We start from the raw sequence: 27772 nt of genomic DNA, 5'->3' as shown, positions 1-27772 counted from the left end.
TATGCTGTGTTTATACAACAAGATTATTAGGTCAACTGTTTTTCCCCAAGCTGCAGTCAATTAGAATCTGTGTGGAAGACTGATAGCCGAAGATCTTTTATTTAGAATTTTTTTTCTTTCAGCAGGTATTTCTAGGACATGCTGAATCCTTAATTTGTAGTGATAGATATAAAAAATGGCAATTTCCCTGGAGAGAGGGGGAAATGGTGCTTGGGTACATATGTATGGCTTGGTATAAAACACCCTCTCTACTAGCACTTCTCCCTCTTTTTTTCATACTTCAGTCTTGAAGAAGTAATCTAAAGGTAGGCTTAAAATTCCAGTGTAAAAAAATCTGTTAAAGCCTGAACAGACATGTAAATGGTGAAAAATAATGAACTAGTGGGTTTTTTCCAGTACCAGGTAAGTTGGTGACAAAATTTCTGTAGATTTTAGGCTGCCTCACGTCTTAATTGTTATTGATGAAGAAAATTACAGAGAACAGTTGGGCTTCTAAATCTTGTCAAAAAGTCTAATAAAATCAGATAATGCTTCAGTTCATTACTGGCTGAATATGATATGTTACAGCTGTGGCTTAAACACTAGTAAAAGTAAGTTATAAATAATGAGAAAATTTGGTTTTAAAAAAAATATTGAGTTACTAGAAAGCATAATGGTGCCATAAGACAGAAGGATAGTTACAATTATGTAACTGACCATATTACTTGTGCTTTTGAGTTTATTAGTATATCTTTTGATGGAATATTTATTTATTTGACTTTCCCTGATTTAATACATATTTGTTGATTTGACATGTGTTAATTTATATCTGGTTTAAATACTTTCTAGGGCTTTTCAAGAGCAAAAATAGGACTATGCTTGCTTTCCAAGCAGTCTTGTAGAGATCTTTTTGAAAACAGAAGGAGAGTAAAAAAATACATAAGGCAGAAAATACCAGCTTCCTCACTAGGAGATGATGTTTGCAGTATTTTATTTTTTGCTTTGCTTAACTCATTGCTTCTGCAGTTGCTTCCTGGAAACATGAGCACAGAATCTGTTTCCTTAGAGATTATCTTAACTTTTTTTTTTTGTTTACTTAAAAAAAAAAACCATTCTTTTTGTCTTATATGTTATCTCTCGCTCAGCAGTGCTGGTCTGGAAATGTCTTCTTTATTTTTTCTTTCTATTTTGATAGTATATGAAGCAATTGTATTCAGAATAAATTTACTTCTTCTGAGAGAAACCAATTTATTAGTTTTAAGTTATAAGACAGACTTATCTGGAAAGAGGTGTGTTTCAGTGCTTATAGAGGCCAGAGCCACTAAAATGAACTCAGATTCTCATGATGCAGTTTAATACTTTTTACTTCAGAACTACATATTAAGTAGTAATCTTTTTCAGCGTAGATTTCTACTTGTGATGTTTTACAGTGGATTGGTAGTAAAAATACAGACCAGGATTTCTGCACTACCTAAAACAGTTTCTGAAGTATAAATGCAAGGAGACACCGTGCAAGCTGGCATTTTTCCTTTCAAACTAATTAATTGAATACATGTCACATTCAGCCACCTCCAGGAAAAAAAAAAGCATTGTGGTTCAGCCATTCAGTTTTAAGATCCAGATTCAGCAAATGGCTTGGGCATTTTCAGGCTTAAATGTTTTTCTGAACTGAAGTATAATCATAGATATGCTTAAAACAAAACATAAGCTTAAGTACTCCGTTGAGCGAGCGTAGGTTTCAAATGTGCTGGTACGGTCAACAGAAGATGGGTGATCTGCTCCTGCCCTTCTGACAGTCTGTGAAACGTTCTGGCAGAAATGGAGCTGCCAGGTTTCCTTGGGCAGCCTTTGTGTGTGCGTGCTCAGGATGTGAGGGGAGGAAACGGATGTTCTGGTGCAGATGATAAATGGACCGGATAATGCCGTCTGCTCACGCTGCCCGACACGTTTTGTAGTAAGCTTCTCCTCACTTGCGTCTACCTCAGCCACACTTTAATGGGACACGTTGAAACTCTCCCTGCTGGACAGGTTCTTTTAAGTTTGGAGTTTTGAGGTTTTGTATTTAAAATAAATGCCTTCCACCTTTTGTGAAAGTAGAAGATCTGTAGGCAAAGAAATAAAGATAGGCTATTTATAAATATATAAAAATGAGATTGTTGTTATGTTGAGGCATTGTATCTCTGCTCTGAGGTAGCAGTGCACAGGCTGACAGAAGTTTCACTCTGATCTAATGAATGCGCTTTGGGATGCTCCTATTAGAAAACTGTCCCAGCTTGGTAAAGAAACAAGCTTCTGAAACATCTCTGGTTTATGTGCTTTGTAGTGTCTTAAAGAAGCACATAAGGTGTACGTGCATGAACTTTTCACCCGTACTGAGCATACTTCAGTTGAGAATGGGAACACATTTCACTGTGCTGGAATGGCAAGAGGCATTGGATCTGAGACAGGGAGGCTACACTTTAGTCCTGGTGTTTCCCTGGAGTTTCAGCAGGAAGGAGGCTGAAATGAGGGAGAAATGGGCTATGCTGCTTTGGGAATAAGTAAATAGGGAGTTTACAGATTGTGGCAGGTGTTCGGATTGTGAGGGTGTGCATGTGGAAGCTTGTGGAAGAGAAGATTAATGGGAGAGGTGAAGAAACCATGAACTAGACCCAACATGTAATAACTTTTTTGTCATTTCTTCCCCCTCCTCCCCCAGGATTTTGGACATGTTTGTGGTTAAAATTAAATTTTGAAATAAAATTTCTATAATAATATATGGGATATGTGATTTTAAAAGCAGCATTTATCAGAGTAGCAGAAGAAAGGCCCTTTTTAAAGTTCCTCAGCTGTGATAATTCTGTGCCATTAGCAAGACTCTTCTATTGAAGCCAGTTCAGTCTACAGGAGGGAAGGAAGGTTTGGTCATGCTTTCTTCTTATGTATATTGCAGAAATGTTTGCTCATAAATTTATTGATATCTACTAAAGACAGTTTAATTTAATTGAACTTCCTGAGATGTATGAATTTTTTTCTTTGCCTGTATTGCTCCCTTGACAGAATTACTTTTCACTTTCCTCCTGCTTTTTTTGCTCTTCTGAGAAAGATGCAAGACCCACAAAACTAAAAACTGTTGCCACTAAAAGACAGAATTTGGTTTGGTGCTTTTTTGGAGGTTTTTTTGGGTTTTTTTAAAATTTGTTGTTGTTGTTGGTTTTTTTCTTTGTTTGTTTGTTTGTTTTGCCTGTTCTTAGTGTTTGAAATTAGCTTATTTTAATGCCAGAATACTGTGATCTGGAGTCCTAGCCTAGGAAGCTAATGATCTCCCTGCCTTCTGCTCTGACAACAACATGAGTCTGCAGTGATGCTTTCCTTTGGCAAAGGCCAGCAGAGGACAGAAGTTCTGAGTGAGGTGCCTTTTTCGGGTGTTGGCTTTTGAGTAGGTCTTTCACTTGTGCAGAGTTAGTAACAAGAGACCACCTTGCTTCAGAGTATGGACTGTTCTAGGCTAGTCTAGCTCCAGATTTCTGATTTTAATTTAAAGTTTCTATAAATAGTAGATTATAAAATAGTCTTTTGATGCAAAATTTTATTAATGTCTCCCCAGGCTGATGTTTGGCATGCATTTTATCAACTAACCAGCAACACAGCTATTGCTTGTGTTCTTTTATTTTTCTTCGGTTGAGTAGATTTTGTCAGGAATTGCTGTGGTAAAACCACAATAGAAATCAAATTAGCAGTTCATAATTTCAGGAATTTAACCCTAATTGGCAATTTCTGTTTTAGAAGAGGTTATAGACCCACTGCTGCAAAACACAGCTGCTGCTTCTGCTCTTGTCGGTGGCTTTGCAGAACAGAATAGTTTTTCTGGCTCGCCAAGCACCTGGCACAGGACCACAGGAGTTTGATGGCACTGCATTTATCAGGGGGAAGAGGTTCAGTGCTGTTTGTGTGCTCACTTGTCACACTGCAAAATAAGAGGGGGCTTTGCTGTTGCCATTGGAGAACTTACAGCTTGTGGGAATGTTACCCTGCAGAGGAATAGTCCATTTGTAATCATGAAAGGCTTGTTCTTGGAAACAACACTGCTTTTTAATTGTTGCAGATAGAAAGAATGGTTGGGTTTGTAACCTGATTTCATTAAAAAACCAAACAAAACCAAAAAAGCCCTAAACCAAAAACCAGCTCTATGAAGAAATTTTTAATATTGAACAAATACATTTATGCTAGTGTAGCAAATTTGGATAAACTTTAGTATTTTGGTTTTATAATGTATTCATAGTAGTGTTAATGTAATGAAAGTAAAACTTGTCTTCTGGTCATTTATACTATAGTCCATGGACATTTCTTTTTTGAAAGCAGATGTCTGCTTTTTGTGTATCTGACTTGCAGGAGTTGTACTAAATGAATTACAAAACCAGTATGGGAATGCGACTGATACAATGAACTTAACTACTTGACTCCCTGCTTTTTCCTTCAGTTTCTCTTGAATAACTACTTACATTTCTTTTGTCAAGTTACAATTTCAAAATGAAATATAAACTGTTAATAAAATAGATCCATTTATTTTCAAGATGTTTCATGCATCACATGACCCAGATTAATAATTTCTACCTTGACATTTTTATTAATACTGTTCTAAATTTGCAACTATGAACAGCTGGAAAAGTTATCCAAAGGAGACTGTTTATCTGATGGCTTTTTTCAGGTTCATGGGAGTTATGAGGTGGGCTTGAGCTCAATTTGCAGTCTGTTAAGTCCAGTGTATTTTCTGAAGTCAGAGGTCTTGCACACAGGGACATCTCCCACAGGGGGGGCACTTTATGACTGGTGAAGCTTTGTTTTTTCATGGGAGGGAAAAGGAGCATTAAAAAGCCATTCAGAGGAGTAAACCAAAGGTCTACCTAACCCTGTAATTTTTAATTTTTTTTTTTAACAATGGGTCTTAATGGATGCCTAGGAAAGACATGACAGTGGGGCAGGTAAAAAGTAGTGATTTCCCACATCTGTACTCGAACTTCTGATCCCTCTCCAGCTTGAAGATGAATCAGAGGTTCTGCCTTCGTGTCTAAGACTGTATCCTTGTGTTTGTTGGCTGAGTTGTGCTAGCATGAAAACTAACTTCTGACAAGCAGCTAGTTAGTTAATCCTGCAGTGAAAGTCATTACACAGTGAAGCAATATAAAACATGTTGCTCTTCTAAATTTATTTGAAAATATACCATGTTTTCCAGGATTAACTGCAGTGTTTTTGTTGGGTTTTGCTCTGGTTTCCCTAAATGTCTCTTCTGTTCCTTCCTCACCTGTAATAAAAACAGGAAAAACTTAGTCAGTTTCTATCCTCCATAATGTTATTTACATTTCCTTGAAATTATTTGTTGTATTTTCTTAAAAGCTCTTTGAATTTGGAACTATTTTGAAGTCTTTGTGTAAAGTTACTCACTTGGCTTATATTTTTAAAACCCCTCAAGAGGCACTGCTTGAATAATTACCATTGCAAACCTTGATTTTCACTCCTTAATATGACTGAAAAAATACTTTTTTTTTAATTGAGTAATGCACAGAGGACTTTAGGCATCTAGAAGTGACATTGTGTGATGCTGAGTCTCTTTTTAACTGTTCATTGTAACTTTTCAAATAAATATCCTTCTCCAAGTGTCACAATTTTTGTTAATTCTGCCTTAAGCATAAGATTTCAGCCCAATTGTGTTATTTAGTTTTGAGTAACTCCCAATTTGTTCTCTTTACTTTTACATTTACATACTGAAATTCTGTCTGTGGATTAGGTATTCCCTGTCAACCTATGATTAATTACGACTCTATTCTGCGCAGGAGTATTGTTTGTCTTGTTCAGTTATTGTCGTCAACATTTTTCCTTTTTTCCATTTAAGAGATTCCTCCAAAGCTGACTCTGATACATGTTTTATTGCTGTGTGTTTCCAGCATAAACCAACATTATTTGCTATAATTTTTTTTTTTGGAAGAAAAGCTTCTTAGTAGTAGACAGTGTTAACTAGAGGGGGAAAAGAAAATCTAAATGAGGGAGAGAATGTTGTACTGTTGACATAATTTTTAAAATAATGTGGTATTAACCATTGCATTACACAGCAATCAATGCCAGTTGGTTCATTAAACTTTTAGTCTTTGTTTGTTAATTATATTAATTTTCAGCCTTCCATTCACCTCTTTAAAGAGAATGTTGTACTGTTGACGTAATTTTTTTAATAATGTGGTATTAAACATTGCATTACACAGCAAACAATGTCAGTTGGTTCATTAAACTATAATAGTACTTTTTACTTTAACTCTTCCATATTAGTTTGTTTAGAGTTTCACCACAGCTCCTGTGAAGTCTGTAGTGTTTTTGTTAGATTCTTGCTTGTGTAATACCAGAATCTGAGGGATTTTTGGTCTGTTCTGTTGTTATTCATGTGCCCAAGTCTATCAAGATCATACAGTTTAGCAAAATGGTATTGCAGAGAGGAGCACTGATCTGCCTCATTTTATATTTAAAAAATCGAGGGAATTTGGGAAGTAGTTTGGATGTGCTACCTAAATTTAAGCACTTCCATGAGTATCATCATGGCTCTGTAAGCATGTGCTTGAAGTTAAGCGCATATATTTGAGTGTTGCCTTATCTTGGTCAGGTTGTTCTCAGCTAGGAGCAAGTTCCTGCTTACAAATATGCAGCATACTGTCAGCTCAGGCCTTGATACAAGAGGATTTATTATTTAGATTGTAGTTGATATAAATGAAGAAACAAAACTATTGCCTTGACAGTTTGGCATTTGTGTTTTGTGAGATAGTGCATATTTAAGTGCAATGTAGAGGCTGCTCAGTGACTAGGTTGAACAGAATTTAACGGCTGTTTTCTCTTAAAAAAGATTATAAAGTTTTGCAATAAATTATGACTAATTTGATATCTTATACATGGAATGTTTCTCCATTTCCTAAGAAGTTTCTGTTCATGAGTGTGTCACTTCTTTAAGGATTATATTTTACTTAGTTTTGTTCTCTTCTGATGCTGTCATTTTGGATTTTAGTAACTTCTCTAATTCCAACACAGAAGTTCTGTGTTTGTTCATATCTTTTACAATAGCTTGTTTCATTTGTATCATAACATGCACATATGTATGCTGTTGTCATTTCATCTGATATGTATTTGTGTATATATATATATATATATATATATTTGTACATGAAAAAATTCTGAAACTGTAGATACTGTGTGCAGTATATAATATATTCAATTCCTATACACCAATAATACATTTTAAAAGCTATTATTTTATCTGGAATCACAAATACAAAATTAAATTAGAATGTTATAGTATACAGTGAAAATGGGATTACTGTGAAAATAAGGCAGACTATTTGTGTTTAGATTCAAATTATGAATGACTGCAAACAAAAAATATGGAGTAGCTGAGGCCTAATGTGGTTATAGTAATCTTCGTTGTACATGTCACAAGAAATCATTGTGTATACCTCTATTACTAAAATTTAGGAATATTGTGCTCTTTTCTCCATGATTCAAACTCTATAAAACAACATTTTCCTTTTTCCTTTTTTTTCACAGCACTTGCTACTAGCAATAAAGTTTATCATGGCATTTGTAATTCCTGATAAACCAAGAGATATCCAGATGAAACTCGCTAAATTGGAGTTTGAATCTTTAGAGGCTCTCAAACAGCAGGTAAGAGCATTTCAGATGCAGCTTCATTTTATCTTAATCCATCATTACTTAAGAAGTGGAGCAGAGAGCTTTGAAGTACTTGTCTGTCCTTTCAACCTACCAGTATATGCAAATCCACACCAGGAAAATGATCTGCTCTTTCAGACAGCTTGAAATTCTTGGTGTGACTGGTGATGTAGCACCTTATAATGTCCTTATGTGTGCAAACAGACTTTATTTATATTGTCACTTTTAAAAGACATTGAGCTCTATGAAACCTCATTTAATCTCCTGGAGGTGTTTGTTATTACAACACCAGGATTTCTTTCATTTCTGAAATACCATCACAAGTAAACAGTTAACTTGGCTCTAGTAATAATCAGAACTTGTAAACAGTCAGAACATGCTTGAAATAATTGTGTTGAGAAGTATATACATGTGAAGAAATAGTAATGCTGCTTTATTATATTGTCCATACAGTAGTCTCATTTTATTGTGTAAAAATGTATATTCTACAATATACTTAACATTCCAAAGCAATTTAGGAAAATAAGGAACTAGATTGTTTTACTGAAAATTTTTGTTTTAGCCAATAATTACATAGAGTCAGTGGTGGAGATCACAAGAGATGATGAGTTGCATGGGATTAGCTTCAGTAGGATACAGAGATCCTACAGAGCTGGTTTTGCAATGGTGGCATTCTTTAGGAGTTTGACTGCACAATGCTAGATGGGACTTCCAAGCTGTCTTACATATCAGAAAACAATCTAAGAATAAAAACTCCAGCACTGAGCTGCAAAGTCTGATTTTCCTATTTATTGTTATTTCAGATATTTTCACACTTCAGAGTGTGGTTTTACATGAACGTGTTCTTTGTGTGCTTGACATGCATGTGTATAAACTCCTCTATACTATTTATTATGTGTGTGAAATGGAAGGTTACTCTTTAAAGCATCTACTGTAGCTACATGTGAGAAAATGATCTCTTGATTCTGAACAAACTGAGTCTGTAAAAAATAGACTGCCTTTTGTAGTTAAAATCCCACCATTTTTTGTGATACTAAAACATCACTGCTGAGGTCAGTGCTCTTTCTTAATCAGCCGTAACAAACAAAATCCAGATTACAGTCATATCTAATGTCTGGTAGTTCTGTTTTGTTTTTCTCTAGTAGGTCGCTGCAAAGTTGCCAGGAGCTGGCCAGGGATCTCATGGGGTTTTTAGATAATATTAAAAGGAATAGAACTACATTTCTATTTCAGCTGTTCTTTCTCTGTTTCCATTTTTTAGACAGGCAAAACAAGGTCACCCACTGGAATGTTAAGGTCAAGTGAATATAGTCACCTTTGGTCACAATGTTCCAGCTAGAATATATACAGAGTCTCTTTCAATATGAGTATGCATATCAGCAGTTAGGTCTTCATCTCCTATCCTAGCATCTATGTGTTCCTACAATAATATATGCCTGATTCCCAGTTTTTCAGGGTTGCTTCATTAATTCAGTAGCAAAATGTTAGTCTGAATTTCAGCAAAAACCAGAAGCCTGGCCTAGTTCTCACCTATGCTTTCAGATTTCCTAAAGGATCTAGGAGGAGTATTGGCTGAGTTTCAAGTGTCTTGATAAGTAGTTTAAACACAAGTATATGCCATCACCTTTTTAGATTTCCTCTGATTGATACTGTACTATGTATGCCACAGACATGTAGACATTTGGACTTTTTTCCTTGTTCTTTACTTTTTTTTGAGTGAAAAAGTAGTACATTGGTACTGCAAAAATGCACTACTGCAAAAAGATACCAAAACATTTCTTTCAGGAGCACATTTTCAATTTCTTCTTCTTTTTACTGAGAGTCAGTATGGTAATTTATGCTGTATATCTTACTTTCAAGCAAAAAATAAGAAAAACAAAATCCCCCAAAACATGTATTTTAAACAACAGGCATAAATACCTGGGGTAGATATGTTGTGGGATCTAGTGTTATGGAGAAACTGGTTTGTATACTTCTGTGCAAGTATGCATCACATTCTTTTCTTGATGCTATCCAGACATGCATTCCATTGTGTTTTACCATATAATCTTTTGGAGTACTGCTGCCTTGGGATGTAGCTATTAGAACAGTATTAGCAATGCCACACTGTAAACCTCTGAGATGCCAAAACAGGTTGTTAGTCTCTGTATACAGTGCATGGAGAGAAGATCTCCTGATACAGCTGCTTTGAACAGTTGTATTGATTATGTTTGGGATCCTTAACTTCAGGCAGTGGAAGTACTTTGACATTTTCATTAATGCTAAGCTAATTGCTTTTTAACATGATGCAGTGGGACTGTAACTATTCTGTCTTCAAATCCATTTGTAGACTTGAGTGTCTATTTGAAAGGGATTTTAGAGAACAGAGATGAATATTCATAATTAGAGCTTGCTAAAAAACCCTTATATGAAGGGTGAAAACTGCCATTAAAAAAAAGGAAGTAATTTTATATTGGAATGTCAGTCTTGTTTTGAAGTTCTCAAACTTTAGGAAAGGTTTTTAGAAACTCCTGAAATGTTTCTTTGAAACATTTCTTTGCATAGTTTTAATAAACAGTTAAGATTGTTGAAAAGGAGTAGACTGTAGAATGAGTTGAATAATGTGATTTATTTTGAAAAATACTTTGTTATGATACAGTTCTAGTATAATAAGAAAGTTAGTTAGTGTAACTCAAGATAATGTTAATCTTTCTGAATCCAGACTGGGGTTATGTGCTACAGCTGTATATTTTGCTTCAAATTTTCCTGGTATCTTTCAATGTAAAGAATTATAGAGAAGGCTGGTTAGACTCTATTTTTGGGGGGACCTGGGGCAGAAAAGAAATTAATGTGAACTTTATTGTAGAGGACTAAAGAGATTGTGGATTAAGATTATTGGAAGAGGTGCAGGAGTGCCTCCTTTTGCATTCCCTAAAGTGCTGAGAGGTTCTTTGTTGCCTGGAAGGAAGCCTGGATAATGGGTAACTAGAAATGGGTATTGCCTGGGAGATGGGCCCTTTTCTGGTGAGCATCAGGATCCTTCCTGGAGAAGTAGCCAACTGGTAAAGTGAAGTGAGGTGCTGAAGACTCTGCTTGCATCTTTGCAGTACTCGGCTCTGGTGCCTGTACTTGCTACAAGCACAGAAGCATGCCGTGCTCTTTGGTCTAGTTCCTATTTTAGGGAAGCCTAAATATAGAGGTGCCTCCAGGCAGCATGGGAACAGTCAGTTAATTCTTCAGTGGTTCAGGAATTACCAAGGAATACGTTGTACATAGAAAGAATGATGTAAAACTTGTGTGAGGTCACTATCTAGCATTTTGAGGGAAGTGACAGTAAAAGTTTCACTAATAAATACTTCAGCTTCTGGATAGATCAAAGCTTAATGAATAGACAAAAAGCCCTCATGGCTTGAGTTAGGTCAGCCATATATCTTCATAAAAGATCTAAATTCGAGAAACACGAGACAACCACAGATGAAACAGCATAATTTTAATTTTATGGACTAGATTACAGTCATGTTTTCTGGTATTAGGCAATCTCCCAAGTATCTGAGGCAAACATCAAATATATACCTTCTTTTCTGCACTGAAACTAGACCCAGGCAAAAGATAGTCCAATTGGAGAAAAAAAAAAAATATATCCCTGCAATTATTTTCTTATCATGAAGTAGAGATAGTATCAATTCTAAGATGATGTATAACTAGTAGATACTTTTCAAGGAAAGATAGAGTGTTAACACTGATTGACATTGATGGGGAATGCCTATCTTTTCTCAAAGTGCAACTACTTACACAGCATCAGTACTGAAAACACAAGCTCATTGATAAAAAAATGCTTGGGTTTTGTGGTACTTTTGCATTAAAATATCTGAATTGCATAAAAGCAGATAAAGATGTTTTTCCTTATGGCATCTCTGCACCAGTCTCTGAGCAAGATGCATGGCCCTGATGGCAACAGTAGAGAAATACATTATCATGCATGAATTAGCTTTTTCAAAGTAACTACAGAGGACAAAAACTACTTAAGCAGGAGCAGAAACGCAGATATGGACAATTTTTTGCTCTGTGCATTCCTTCTCAGTTTCATGCCCATCCCTTACCTCCAAAGGGACCTAATCTATAAATATCCTATCATTCCTGTGCTCTTGATTCCTTCCTTAGTGTTCTAGTCATCAGTGGGCAGTATCTTTTAACAGAAATGCCTTTTCCTTCTGATATGTGAAGCCTTTCAGTGCTTCCTCTGAAGAAGCGAGTCCATCTGTTAGGTATCTGGTGTCCATCTGTAAATATTCCACCAGAAAGCAACTCCAGACAGATAACAGGCTCATGAGTAAAGGGCACAGTCAGCTGATTGACAGCTGTCATCCTTTCTCAACTGGCAGTAATGAAAAGGGTCAGGCTTAGTGAACACCAGCTATGAAAAGATGCCTCCTTTATCCTCCCTGGTGTATTTCTGCTCAGAGAGTGATAAAGCAATGCACTTAAGACCTTTTGCTCTTTTATACAGTATATCCCTTGGCAATTGTACCATCCATATGCAATTGCTTAACGGCAGTGGTATAGTCTGGATATCCATAAACAATTGCCTCAGTTGCTTTGGAGTGATGTCCAGGTGTTTGTAAGTCAGTATTGTTCCTTGCTAATGATTTTCAGCAGAATAACAAGTTTTTTTAAGCAACAGTAGGTACAACATTCACTAGGATTTCTCCAGCAATGTCAACTGTTTCCTGTAAATGGGTCTTGTGTCTCAGTTCCCTCTGAAGGAAATGCAGGAAATTAGGAATGCTGTGACTGATCTCTGCATCATCATAATCACTGACCAGAGGCTTCTTCAAAACATGACAGTTAACAAGCTTCTTTTTGAAAAGGATAGTGAGACAATGACAGAAAAAAACTGGTGTCTGGTGTTCACCTAGGTGTAGTCATATGGAAAGTTTAAACCCTTCATCCCTCTTTCTGCAGGTATTTTGGTATGTGAAGTTGCTGTTCTGTCAGTGAAAACCTTGTGATTCAAGTAATTTCAGTGCCTTATCATTGCAATTCGCTACACTGCAGCAGCTTTAATAATGGCAAAGCTTTCTGGTTTCTGACTGCAATTGCTGAACCTTGCCATTTCCCCTGGGAATAGTACCCACTAGCACTAATCACATCCTTTCCAGAAGGAATACACTGTGCTGGCCTGTTAGAGTGTGTAACCTCTCTGAGAACAACTTTCTTTAGCTCAGATCAAAACAGAAGTATTGCTAACTTAAGGGTCTTCTGTACTGTGTGACGTTTGTGCATTCTCCTTGCACCTCTTCAAGCTGTTTTTGTTGCAGAGATCTATGTACTGGCCTATCATGTGTCTCAAAACGTGACTGTGGAGGTGATGGGCCAAGAGCTGTTTGACTTATCAGTGAGGCTCAGAAAGGACCCTTCTCTTTTTGTGGGGGAACGAAAAGAACAGGAAGTTTGTTTTGAACTGTCTAACATTGGAAGAGCGTTAAGTCATTAGTTCCTAACATCCTGTTTATTCATCATGCAAAATGGGAACTGAAGACAGTTTTTTGTGAGTCTGAAGCAAACTCTGTGGCTTTCTGCCTTATTTGATGCTATAATTACCAGAATTTAGAGGGACCAGTAGTTTCAGGACTGCCCTCAAAACACCACTAAGCTTATTCCATGCTTGCTGGCAATGCTGAACAAACAGAAGGCTGCAGTCAGACAGGAGGAAGGGCAAGTAGCTGCTGTGAAAAGATTTCATTCAAATAATCTAAAATTTGCAAAACAGCTTGTAGGAAAGACTGAAGAAACTTGAGCTCAAACATTGAATTTAGGTTAAAATAGAATGTGAGTAAATAAACCACTTGCTTTATGTTTTGACACCACCCTCCCACCATATAATCCTTGTAAATAGCATTGTTTGAAAAAAAAAAATTAAAAAGCCTATTTCTTTCTGAAGAAATATGTGACTGCACTTTTTTCATAGGCTGCACAGGTTTGTGTAATGAGATATACCTCACAGCTATTAAAATACAACCATTGCTAATTGTTGGTTTCTGTAGGTTTTTTTTTAAAGGGCAAGCCTGTTACTTCAACTTCACAAATTCAATTTTTTTCCCTGTTGAATAGGAAGAATACTTTCAGACATGTCAATATAACATTTGCATATGTTTGGTAGCAGCAGGATAAATGCAAGTAAGATTCATTATATTTTCATAGCAGTTTTTTAAGCATAGAAAGACTTGCACCCAGTCATAGAACAGAGTGTGCTCAAACATAGTTTTGACAGGGTATTTTAAACATGAATTCCTTTAGCCCTGGAGTTTGCTTGAGAATATGTTAATGAAAATGTCTTTCAATGTAAAAATTTTAGCAAAACAAAAATACATTGTGCTCCTTGAAGAAAAGTAAATTCAAGTTTGGGAAGGAGATTTGTGTCTCCCCATTTGTTACTTTTCAGCTGAAGGTGAGATGATAACAAGTCTATTTGGTTGGGAATAAGTTAAACATTTTACTACAAGACCCTTGAGAGCTAACAGTATAAATATAAACTTTTTAATAGGCATAATGAGACCATAGATGATACTTTTGCATGCTCTTAATGGGAATAGAAACAAATAATGCACCAACTTTCCAGCAGGTGTAACTTTCTTTTGCAGCAACCCATTTGTTCTCTGTGGCTGTTGGTAGGGGTAAAATTGTGCATCATATTAAGATGTGTTTCCATAACAGTTGAGTCTCTTTGGAAAGATAACCCATTTTACCTTTTTTTTTCAAATCCTGACCTAGAGCCTGGTGGTGTAATGAACATCAGTCAGTTTAGTACTCTGATGTCCCAGGTCATTGACAAGATGTGATCTTAACAAGGAAGCCTGGAACAAGGGGATAGAACAAAAACTAGGTTAAAATTATTCTTACTGTAAGACTGCTGCAGCTACATGAGGCTTTCATAGTTTCAGAACCCAGTGGGGATCCCAATTACGTGTGTACTAGTTTGAATGCAAGGCAAGAGGCTATTCCACTTCCCAGCCAAATAAGAGTAAAGTGCACAGTGAGATTTGATCTCAGGAACTCTGGTAACAGCCTCTTACAGGGCATTCATGTGTCTGTAGTTACAGACTTCTAAATATGGTTGTAACTGTTACTGAGAAGGTGAAGAACTAGAGTGAGAAGTAAAACTTAAATCTCTTCTCATGTTAAAATTCCTTCAAAAGAAAAGAATCCCAGTGGGTTACACTTACCATGCTTTGATAATGGGATTGTTTTTATAGAACTGAATAGAATTTGATGATAAAAAATACAATATTTGTTGCAAGCAGCTGTGGACTTGTACATACCTATTGCATTTTAAATATCCTTTTCCCTATGCCACCTCAAAAGATCACAGTGAGAACAATGGACTTTAAGAGGAAATGCTAGTTTATTTGAAATAATTAAACTTGACTCTGGAGAACTGTCTCTGTGAGCAGGAAGACAATAAGTAGGATACATCTCAACTCTTTGGAGATGATGATTTCAGGCAAATTTTAGATGTTTAACTATTACTAATAATATCACTACAACCCCTCCTCCAAAGAAGATCTCTGTCATCCTGTCTACAGGAAGAGCTCTTTCTGAGATGTAACTGGACACCAAAGAGCAGGAACCCACTGCTCCTGAAAAAGAGGAAAATATTTAAAAGTTGGTTCATGTTGCTAGTGATGATACTTGTACCACAACTGAGTCTTTGCACATGCTGCGCAGCCTGATTATGGTAATTCTAAGAACAAGTTTTCACTAGGCTATGTTGCCTACACAGCCACTGGGCTTTTGTTAATTTTTGATTTTGAAAAAATCTCTATGCCTTCTGGTGCTGCCTTGAATACTATCACTATTGTGGTATGAGAAAAAACACTCTGATATATATATATGCCATTTCAGTCAAACTCTTGGCAAATAGTCAAGTTCTTGCCATATTGATTAATTTTTATTTCAAAATGAGATGTTAATTGCTTGTCTGGATAGCATAAAAAGAAAAAAAGTAGCTAATGTGTGTACATTTTGTTTAAATTCAATAGTGTATACTAATACTTAATTGTGTTATATATACAGAACTGTAGGGCATGCTTTTTTGTGTGTTAAAGTAGTCCTTGTGCAAATGTTTTTCACACTTTTATCACAGAGAACTTTGTAAAGGTGGTTTCATGGACTGCTACTTCTGGCACTTTCAAATATCTACTTCTGTACCTTCTCCTAGCATGTAAAGAGATTATGTAGTTGAAAATGTCTTGAGAGGGTGATTTTAAAATGGTAAAAAATGGTATTTGTCTCTGTTGTGTATTATTTTCTCTAATTTTCAATCTATGGTGGTGACCTGAACCTGTAAGTTAGAGGCATTATTTTAATGGGGAGGCCACAGATTATTTTATAGTCATGGGTATGTACAAGCAAACCAGGTATAAACAGTGTCACCAGAGTATATAAATACAGACTATTTTCACTTAAGTCACAAGCGACAGCAAAATCCCTTGGTACAGTTAAGGACTGTGTTGCAAAGTAAGAAAGGAGAAGCTACTGACACTCTGATCTGTCCCTTACTGAATCTATGCTCAGCACCATCTTTCTTTATACTTTCTGCTACAGGTATGGCTTGGGCTTTAATCTCATCAGAGATCTCTTACTGCAAAGATCACTCCTTTGACTGTCACAGAGTGACCTATATCCCACATGGCTTGGATTCCTGTCACACAAGCAGTGACAATTTGTGCAGTAGCTCTCCCAAATACTGCTCTGTACCAGTAATACCCACTAAGACAATTTTTTTTCCCTATAAACCTGCCTTAAAGCATTAACTTTCCTCTCCCTCACCCTCTCATCTAGTTGGAGTTCAGGATGGATGGAACGGTTGCTCTTCCTTCTCTAAAACTAGGCAAAGACTGCACTGCAGGAGGTTTCAGTCTTTCAATGCCTCTGTCTCTTGAGGTGTGTGTTTGGGGACACCTGCCTGGCAGGTAGTGCAAGTGACTGACTCTTAGTCAAATTACGGTCCCCTAGGAGTCACATGCTGGATAGTGTATGGCAACATTTGAATTTTGGCTTGGGGTTTTTCTGCCACTCATAATTTCCTAGAACAAATTATAATTTCATATTTCATTTATAGTCTTGTAATTTATGCATATTATTTGGCAACTCAGTTTTGTTTACTTGTCCTTTTTGCTGCTTCTCAAAATTTGTGATAATTCAAAAATCTGAGCGTAGTCAAATATGTGCTGAGGAAAACCTTCCAAGTGAACAGACGGATATGAAGCAGCTTGGTCCAATAAAGGTGGTTTTATTTGTTTTAACTCCATTGTATTAGAAGGCTTCTGAAAACTCTACATATGCTCATCCATGTCAGCTGAAAAATAATTATGTCTGATGGTATCTCTCTTGTATCAGAATAGACACCACCCACTTATTCATAGATAATGAGCAATTATGTGTTCTGTGTCAGTACCCGTTTTCTAAGACTTGCTGTATCTATGATATAAGGAATTTTGCTATAATGTCTTAAATAATTTTGCCCTTTACCAGTATCCAGACTGACACCTAGACTGTTTTAAACACATGCTTTAAGAGTTTGTGATTTCATAGAATTATAGACCGGTGTAGTTTTGAAGGGACAGCTAGAAGTCATCCAATCCACATCCCTATGTTGAGCTAGTTGGTATAACTGATGCTCCTTGTGGACAAGGAAAGGTCACATTTTTAAAATAAACATTTCTGCAGAGTGGCATTTTGTCAGAGAGGTTTTTGGAGTTTTCTCCTATTTGCTTTGGATGATTAAAATAAAATCCATCTTTTTTTTTTCTGGAACACTTTGAACTGTATGAGAGATTTTCTTGGTGAAAACGTGCTATGCATGTGTCAAAACAAAAAAGCCCAAGCTCTGTCACTATTAGAGATGTAAACACTCTAAGTTAAACATGTATGTGTGGCAGGACAGCACCAGCAAAATTTAGTGTATGTGTTTTACAGATATGGTGGGGAAATAATATTTTCACTAATGATTGTGTAACTGTGGTGGAGATACACTGTTCAGTGGTGGACACTGCTTGATTGAAATAAAACTGGTAAATGATGATGAACTACAAAAAATTTGACCCCTTAGCAGGGCATGACGGGATGTCCACTGTCTGAGGAAGACACAGAGGCTCTGTGCATGAAGGGGAAGGGAAATAAAGAACTCCTTTTTCTCCCTCTGCCACCTCAGGCAACAAAACCAGGACCCTGTGTTGACTCACTTCACTAGCAGCAGGTGTGAGGTATCAACCAGAAAGAAGTTCTAACTTGTTTTTTTCTTCATTACCTGAAACTGACTTGCTTCTTTATGAGGAGACTGGTAGCACTTGTATTATCAAAGGAACTTTGTTTTGGCATTTCTTAATGGGCCTATATGATTAGGGAATCAGAAAAGAGCTGTGATGGTGTACAAGTATGTAGGAGATGATGATAAGAAAATCTGCAGAGATTAAGCTCTGATATGTTTCCCAGCTAATGCACATTTAAGATGCATGTGAGAAATCTCTATCTACCTCAGGGACATTTATAAGCCTTTTGGTCCAGTATCAGCAGTTCTTTTTAATACATGTACAAGTGATTGTCATAAATTATGTGACAGTCTGAACCAGCAGTTTGTAACCTTTGCTGTCATAATACAGGGGGAATTATTTAGGGACAATTTATTTAGCTTGTCAAGGAAAGGGTGGGAAATGTCATTATGTAAGTTTTGTAGGTATGTATTTGCTAGTGAGTGGAAGTGTAGTGGGAGATCTTTTTGACTTCTTGATGAAACAGTCATGTGGCCCAGTGTCTGAAATCAGACATTACATAAAAGAAGCAAGATTTTGTATCTGTGAAAATAGGTGGGTGTTGGTCCAGACTAGAAAACAAGTGTATCAGGGACAGAAAGAACTTTTATCTAAGATAGTATGCCATCTCTACCAGCATCCACAAATAAATGTCTAGAAAAGAGCAGCGAAATATGGCAACTAGGTGGTGTGCTTCCTCCTAAAACTCTCCCAATTTCCAGTCATTTCTATCTAGCTCTTGCTTTTTCTAAGACAGATGCAGCATCTTTGTATTTAGTAGTCTTCAGTTATTCTTTCTTTCATGGTAGCCTTCTGTTCCATTTTGAACAAGTTTTTCCTTTAGGGTATGCAGTATCCTTCAGCAAGCAGTGCCACAACCCATTATTCTTGGTGCCAAGGATATAGGATGATTATTTGCAGATGTTTTAATATATTTCAATTGGATTTGGTGGGAAAAAGTCTTTAGCTTTTACATATGAGAAGAAGTATTTGGCCAAATTGTCATGGAGGTTGTTTTGGCTTCTGTAACACATCATTTTGAGGTTCTGTAACTTTATTTTACAGGCTTTGTGGAAAGTATGATGGTCTGATTTACTTTCAGCTTGTTAATGATACTTGCAAATTTGCTTTAAGACAATTAGTATAATCAAATCACATGTTTCAGCTGACTCCTTTTTTCTTTGTGTATAGATGGTCAAATAATGTGCATTGGTACAAACAGTCCTCTTTCTTGGAGGCCAGGCTAACATTTTGCTAACACAATGAAAGCCAGGCAGATTACCGAATTGGGGAAAATTCAAGTTGGCAAGATTCTTGTTGTTTCTTTTCTTCCACCACATTACAGTACCTGAATTGAGTTACCTAATCTGTTTCTTGCCACCCAAGTGGGGATATTAGGTGCTAAGGGTACTCTCCTGTTCATTTTTCATGGAAAATTGCTTTGTCTGCCAAACCATGAAAAGTCTTGAACACTGCAAGTTTGGTAGTTGTCATTAGACAATATGTCACAACTTGGTTGGTCTCATGGCCTGTTGTTTTTTGAAGTATGCTCAGCAGATACACCACAACATAACAGTTCCATGGTGTTGTTTATTTTCTTAAAATAGCTGAGGTAATTTCTGTCACTTTGGACTAGGACACTTAAAAGTCCAGTCCCTCAAACTTTTTTAACTTCATGGAAGAAGAAAATACTGCACTGGTGAGGAATAGGTATGTATGCATGAATATATTGGGTTATTTACATGTGTGACTCTTATATAGTTGTATTGTCCATCTGGAAATTTTAATTATAAATCAAACTTTCTATTAGTAATTAGCTTTCTTATGAGAGGCACTTATGTGCAGAAGGATTTGTTTCATGCAAGGAGTGCTTAAAAATACAGAGGTTGAATCTTTCTACTGTTTGGGATCCCCTGTAGTTCTAGGGGGACATTTTGCTTAGGGAGTTCTGGCCAGCACCTTCATAATCTTTAGTTGAATTCTGTCTGCTTTCTGTCTACCACTTTAGTTACATCTTTCCTTTGTAACTACTGATTTACTTAGTTTATTTTCTTAAAGGCATCTTTATAGTCAAAATAATCAGGATTTGAAAAGTTTGTCTGACTACAGGCAACTGCTTTCCTTGGAGGATATGCATTTAAAAGTTACTGTCTTTCTACTTAGGTATTGTGTGTGCATAATATTTTCCAGCAAACATTAATCGTACTGGGTAGCTATGAGGGCAAAACTGTTGCACTAAGATAAACATTTGAGAGTCTGCTTTAATGCCCAAAGCCTCTTAGCTTTTTTAGGTCAAATTATCTTGTATCCTCTGACTATGTTTCTAAGCTTACTACTGCTAAATGCTACTTTTTAAATTCAGATTCTGCATTCCATTTTTGTTGACAAGGTTGAAGAGAGGGTATTTCACTATTAAGGTCCCAACTCCAAGGGCAAGAAAACCAGAGCGGTTCCATTTCCTTAGGGCTGGCACTTAAAAAGTAAGATGGTTGTTTCGTACTTGCAGTAGCATCTCTGCTTTTTCTATTCTGCCAGTGTCATTGTAATACTGGTGCAAAATGAGGCTGTTAGGCTACAACAATGTGCTGGGAGTTAAACTTTTTGTTGACCAAGAATGTAGGAGTTCATTATTTGGACCTAGAGTTTCTGGAAAGACTTTATTTAACAAATAATGTTTTCTGCAATCTATAAATTATTACAAACAAATGTAAAAAAATCATTGTGTATTGTGTAACTATGCTCAAAAAGGCAAATAGAGGTAATTTTTTTAATGCCTTGTTATTGGCATTGCTATCGGCAGAGATCTCAGATATCAGTTGTTAAGAACTATTTTTTCACAGGATATATTGAAAAGTTGTAGCTTTGTTAAATCCTTGAGTTAAATACTACTTACTACACAACAAATTTTCTTTCCCTTCCTCCTCAGTGAATGCCCTTGGTTAATATTTGCCATTTACTCAGCTAGAGATTAAATTAATGGGGACTGAGAAGAAAAAGCACTTGTAAAAACACAGGTTTCTCCTTCTGTGGAACCATGGCTGTAGTGTGCAAAATGTGATTTTTCTAAAGTTAGGTTTATTGGCAGGGGATATAAGTGAAAATGTCCAAAAAGCAGAGACCTCATCTGTTCCTGCTGGTAGCTAGCATGATGCCATTAGGGTCTGTAATCTGGGGAGCTCGGCAGGCGGGGGAAGTTAGGAGTTCTTTAAAATATCTCCTTGAAAGCCAGATAGTGAGAGACTTAGAGAGGGAGAGCTGTCAGATAGTCAAATATCTGGGAGATGGTTTGGCTGTCACAGTATATGAAAGTTATGTAAGGTGTATAAGCATATTACATAAGAGCTCCCCCATGCTCCAGGTCACCGGCTGCTCTTCCAAAACTCACCACCACCAGCAGCCTGGAAATATATGCAGCACTCTTGGAAAATGGGCATCTCTCTTGTTTCTGCAGCAGTGGCAGCATGATTGCATGAGATACACATATTAAAGTATTCAGAAGTAATACAATGATTTGTAAGAAGAACAGAATCAAGTGTTCATGAGAGACTTGATTTTTTTTTAGATGAGTATCAGTATAAAAGAGCAAATCACATACAGCAACTTGTATTCCAGTGGAATGTGTTTCAATACTATGAAGTGGTGGGGAGTTTTTGTGCCCAGCAGGAAGGGCCTGCTCTTTATATGCAGTCTGAACAAGCGTTTCTTTGCATTTGCAAAAAAAGAATTGCAGCTCGGCAATTTTTTTGCTAGTTATTTTGTTATTGCTAGTAAAATAATCTGCAGATTTAACTTCAGTTCTGCAAATAGAAGCATGGCTATTTCTCATGGGGGAGTATCTGCTGAGACTTCTTTAATCCATCGCAGTTTCAGATCAAGATCGAAAGGTGCTTGATGATGAACCTTTTCCACCCTCTGCAGCACATTTTAATAGTAGCAGTAAGAGCTCAATTCTTCATGCTTTGGTCAGATAGCTACAGCTCCTTCCTGACAATGTGCCAGATTTAATTTATATTACAGGTTAAATGGTTGAAATCACTGTAGTAACTGTAACAGGTAACAGATGAGAACTCTATAAGATAGAGTCACCATTAAGCTGAAACCTCTGTACTTGACCATGTACTTGAACACATTGAACACATTAGTAGAGACTGCTAATAAACGAGTCCAGCCTGTAGCCCAGTTACCTCTTCTGCCTGATGGTGCTTCTCAGAACTGCAGTTGGGTTCTGTGTTCATACCCAGCATTGTGCCCCTGGCATGTTACAGTGCTGTTGGTGCAACTCACTGCCAGAGTGAGGGGTAGTTCAGCTGTATGTCAGACCTTCCCCACACAGCCTCCTGCAGAAAGCTTTCTGCTGTTCCAGTCCCTTGGCTGGTCTACAGTAATCTTGGCTTTCCGTGAACTCTACAAAGAGACATTTGGCAGAAGTTACTGCAGCCTGTTTTCCTTCTTTAGTGCCATGAAACACATTTTGTCACCTCTCAGTGCCTAGTTTGTGAATAAATGCTTTTTGCATTGTTAGTGAGTTTTGTGTCTTTTCCTTGAGGAAATTCTCTGTCCTTATTTCACATGTCCAGGAAGATTGCCCCATGAAGCTATACTGCAGTTCCTGTTCTGTTTAAGTAGAACATTTCACACAAACATCCTGTCTACGTGCAACTCAATAGTCACTGGGGAGCAAGATCTCTGTAGTAGTTTTTATGTAATACAATTATATAATACAGTTATTTACATGTGGAGGTAAGTATGTATATGCAGTATGTATAGCCTGTGTTCATCATGCTGCAGTGTAATTTTTTGCCACAGCAGTGTAATTTTTTGCCACAGCAGAGTTTATATCTTACTGGTTTTTTATCTATAAAGAAATGGGGAGCTGGTTGTTTCTTCTCCAGTTGGGATTTCAGGACTGGCTGTCTACAAAAATCATGGGTGTCAAGTATATCAGCAGCAAATCCATACAATATAACCTAAAGAACCAGTTAAGGTAAAATAGTGGTTTTTTTAGCATTGAGTCTTTAGGTAAACAAGGGGCAAACAAGTTAGCTCATTGCTCTTACAAGTTAGTTCTGTACATCAGTCTGCAGCCAGATAGTTACCCTTATCTGACAAAGTGTCCTTGAGTATTAAATAAATGTGGCTTACAGAATTGTTTGGTATAAAAATAGTCTTCTCCCCTTCCTCTCTCAAATTTATTCTCTCAAGTTTTGTTCCTGCTTTTTATATTCTGTTAATAGTGTTTAGTTCTGACAGGGTTTTTGTTTTTCCTTGTTTTGGTGTATAGACTCTGCTAATCTTCCCACTTTCACATTTCTGTGTTTTACTTACCCTAATATTTCTTGTCTCCATGGGAGAGATTGTTAGGTTGTCATGCAGTAAGTTTCCTGAACCTGATTTCATAACTCATTGCAGTTCACCCTGGACTATAATCAGCTGTTAGGCATTTTAAAGTCCCTGTACAGTGAGTATTTTGTAAACATCATTTATTTGCCACTATGAGTGTTCCACAGCTCTACACAAAGTGACAATGGAACTAATCCAGGAAAAGAAACTAGCTGAAAAAAGTCATTTAAGTACCCATGGCAGCCTTGCTCTGCAAGGCAGTTTGTTTACATTGATTTTATAAGGACACAAACAAAGAACTATGGAAGAAAAGAATCTATTCTGAACTGTTCAGTTCACTCATCACAATATTCAGCATTTGAACAATATCTCCCAGCCTCTCAAACAGATTAAATGGCATTTAATTTACCCTCATTATGCGCACATTTTTGTTGTAACACTCAAAATACTCCGTTCTTGAAGGCTTTCATTTCAGCGATAACAGAATGTGATGGTTTCCAAAGAAAGCCTGGTGCAAAAAAAACTGAATACTGAAACATGAAATTGAAAGTTGAGGAAGGTGGAGTGACAGGAAAGGTAGTCGCACATGGCACACTTAGAAGATCTTGTTCCTTCATTTACTTTTTAGCTTTGCATTGATACCAAAATCAAGCATTTTCGTTGTCTCTGCAGTAGGAAAAATAATGAGCAATTCCTGCCTTCATTATAATTTTTAAATGTATGTTAACTGTGAGTTCTCTTATTCTATTAGAAGTACATTTTTATTTTCCTAATGCACTAACATTTTTATTTTTCTAATACATTATATATGCAGTCCTCTGCATATATACACATTTATACACCTGCCTCTGAGTCTGTACATAACCATATACCCTTACAACTGTTCTTTGGTAATACTGAATCAACTTGTCCATGGCAGTTTTAAAATGCTGAATCATTCAGTATCTGCTTCATTTAAATTTTATTTATTATTTCAGGTATTTCTTAATGTTTGGGGATTTTTTTTCCCCTTAGGGTGTATGTGCTGTCTGTGGCCCCTATACTGCATATGCTTATGTGAAAATAATTTTTTTCTGTATGAACTGTTTCTTCCCTTGTAAGTTGACTTCCATTTTCATCAGTCTTTTAGAGAGGGGTTCTGCAGTTTGATTAGAAAGGCAAGGCTAGTCATGAGAAATTTTTAGATATATTAAATCCTGGAATACTCAGGAAGAGTGTGGTTGAATTTCACCTGCAGGAGTGGAGAATGCAGATACAAGATGGGCAAGTGATTGATTCTTTTACAGCTGAGTGGAAACAATAGTTTCTGCAAACTGGATTGATGAATGAATGCTCTGGGGATGTGCTTTGCAACTTTCTGACAATGGGAGATAATAGAAGGGGCCCTGTGCATGTGAGGAAGAAAAAATATTTATAACAACATTAAACCCCTATAGCTGATTGGAGGTATTTATGTAGTACTGGCATTTTGATATCATAGCTAGGACTACTATATTTCCTGCACTGAATATTATACATACTGGGAAAAATTGCTTTAAATGTGCCAGTCTCCTCCATATCTTGAAGAAAACAGAGAAAGAGACTCCTCAGAAGAGGAATCTCGCTCTGAGTTATGAGCAATCTATGAAGGAACCTACCTTTCTCTGTTAACTGTACATGGAGCATCGTGGAACAAGTCCCCTTCAGGGTGAAATACTGATATTTTCATGGGTAGAAACCAGCTAAGAACCTGGCTCATAATACAAAACCTGTTTGAAAATGTAATGTTTATATGTTGACTAAGTAAAGGACAAAATTAGATATGTCATGATTTACTTGAGGGTGAATAATGGGGCGCATTTATACAAGACTGAATTTGAGCTTCAGAAAATATGAGTGTCATTCTCTATCAAAGGTCCTGCTTGGTAGTGTCTCTTCCTGTCCTTTTTTTGTACTTCATTTAAACAAAACGGCTTCACTGAAATGATGAATGGAATGTCTTTTTAAATGTCAGTCCTCGTTTTTACAAATACTTTATCTAAACATAGATACATAGAAAAAAAGAGTGTATCCACAGAAGTAGAGCATTGGGTGGTTTTTTGCTTGTTATCTTGTTATTTTTTTTTTTTTTTACATAAATATCCTACATCAGTTTAAAGAACACAAGGACCAAATTATATGTTGTTTGTTTATGCCTGAAGGCTTTTGCATTTTTACTTTCAGGTTTGTTTCCTCCATTATCATAATCACCCTCTTATGCAGAGGGACAGTATAAAATTCAGTTTCCTGGAGAGTGTTATGCAAGAATATCATCATTTCCCAAGGGCAGTGCAAAAGAAATAAAGAAATAAATATACACTGTTGTCAGGGAACAGCATTGCAAACCGTTTCTGTTCTGATCTTAAAAACTTTTGCACCTGCACTGTCTATAAAATTAGCAGTTGGAAATTTGACTTCAAATTGACTGAATCCCTTGAAATGAACACACTAGAGCAGTCTTTGTTTCCAAGGCAACAGTCAGCTCTGTTCCTAAGGACTCAAAAGGTGTTTAAATGACAAGCTTGCCTTCAGAACACATCTTACTAAATTTAAATTTACATTCATTCAGAATATCTGGAACTATAAAACTTTCCTAATGTGAACTACAGCTCTCATTATGTCTATACTCAGTCATGAAAATAACTCACTCCTACAAAATATATTCCCTTCCCAATACTATACTCTAAATATGTTACAGGTCATGCTGCATTTCCAGCTTCTCACTGTAACTATTACAGGAGACAAGTAGTGATATCTATAGCTAAGATTAGATAATACTTTCCATTACATTAAACTACGATATTAGAACTATAGCAAAAATAGGTTCTGGAGGACATGGTAAAAAAAACCCAATCAGGTATTTTGGCAGATCTAAGCAGATCTAATGAAAAGCTCTTAGCCCCCCAGGAGAACATGTTCATGATAAATGACTACTAAATGCCTGATCAGAATTCTCTGAAATGTTCTTTATACATTAAAAGTGATTTTTCAGGGTACTTTTTCTGAATGCTTATGGAGAGCTTTTCCATACCTGTGTGGCCTCACGAATAAACAACGATATTGAGGGAGAAGCATGCTAGCAAAAAATTACTTTTTGACACAGCCATGAGAACAGTTAAGTATTCTGTGTCAGAATGGAGCAAGTGGATGCAGAATAGATGACAAAGCTTCCAAAAGTCAGAAGAATTTAATTTCATGTGAAGGAACTGATGAGAATGGTGAAAATTTAAAGACACAGATCAGAAAGATAATTTTAACATTGACATTTGTTAAATTGACATTTGTGGCTGGGGTTTTTTGTGAAAGAGAGGGAGAGAAGAGTGCAGGCATAAAGCCTCAGATTCAGCTGACATGGAGACAGAGAAATTTGGTGTTGGGGTATGTTCATATCTGTGAATGATTCTTTGCTCTCTGGTTATGTATTTTCTTTCATGAATAGCAAATTCAAATTCTTACCACATTTTGTAGATTTGTCTAGCTTGTTTGTGAAGAGGAGCTTTGGAAAATAATTATCTTGAGGCAGTAGTATTGGGGAGAAGTAATTTACTCCATCATGTAAGTACTTCTGCAAATCCTTTGAGACAATTTTCAAATTACTGTTTCTAATTCCTTGGAAATACATTGACTTGAAACTGTAACACATTTAATTCTATTTATGCAGGAAAGATTTGTTTTGGAGGTTTGTTAATCAACAGATTTGCTTCTGGGAGAGGTATCATTATACTGGTTTGCAAAGCCTCAACTGTTTTTTTAAAATACAGGTATTAAAACCTGTGTAGTTTTCCTGTAGAGTTTAAATGGTGAATGTTTCACTTCATTGCTTTTTAAAAGAGTCAAGAAACATGAAAGTCTGGAATAATCATCAGCCCAACTCCATTAGGTTTTAGAGCCTCTTACTCTCAAGCCCAGAAGGATTTTTTTTTTTTTGTGATGTTTGAATGCTTAAAATGCCTACTGTTTTTAAAGACCTTCTAAAATTTATAACAGCATTAATTATCAGTACAAAAAATGAGGACTGAAGGTTTGTCAGTGAGGTAATAATTGTAAAATGGGACTGAAGTGAGAAGTAGTATATTGAAGGGAACTTGGAAAAGCACAGCTTTGCTCCTTGTACCCTGGATCTTTATTCCACCCAATGTTCTTAGCTCAGTCTAAGTTACAGGATGTTCAGTGAGTGAGGTTGCTTCACCTAAATTTCTTTTTATTTTCACTGCGTAATGGCAAGGTAAATACTTACTTTTCTCTGCTTAGAACCTAACTGCTGTTCCTTGATTTACATGGTGTTTATTATTCAGGATGCTCAGTTCCTCCACACACAGTACAGAGTACAAAGTAAGTGATGTAGATTCAGATTTGTCTCATTTGCAAATAAATGGTAGCTCTACGTAAGTCTCGGATCTTCAAAATTGTAATTACACTCACTACTTTTTTTGTTTTTCTTGTTGCCTGCCTAATGTACTCCTACT

General features: G+C 36.5%; 1 protein-coding gene across 2 annotated transcripts in view; it reads left to right on the top strand.

Annotated features, from left to right (window-relative positions):
• Window positions 1–27772, top strand: part of ANO10 (anoctamin 10) — a 120764-nt gene that overhangs the window by 72383 nt on the left and 20609 nt on the right. The window contains exon 12 of one of the 2 annotated variants that reach the window (XM_021525888.2): window positions 7537–7653. In XM_021525888.2, coding sequence (XP_021381563.2) covers window positions 7537–7653 — 117 coding nt within the window. Of the gene's footprint in view, window positions 1–7536; window positions 7985–27772 lie in introns of those variants that run through there. The other variant, XM_021525887.2, reaches the window with a different exon arrangement.

This window comes from Lonchura striata, chromosome 1 (genome assembly GCF_046129695.1).
Source record: "Lonchura striata isolate bLonStr1 chromosome 1, bLonStr1.mat, whole genome shotgun sequence".
Classification (NCBI taxonomy): domain Eukaryota; kingdom Metazoa; phylum Chordata; class Aves; order Passeriformes; family Estrildidae; genus Lonchura; species Lonchura striata.
Note: the sequence above shows the minus strand (reverse complement) of the source record. Positions and strands in the feature narration are given on the sequence as shown.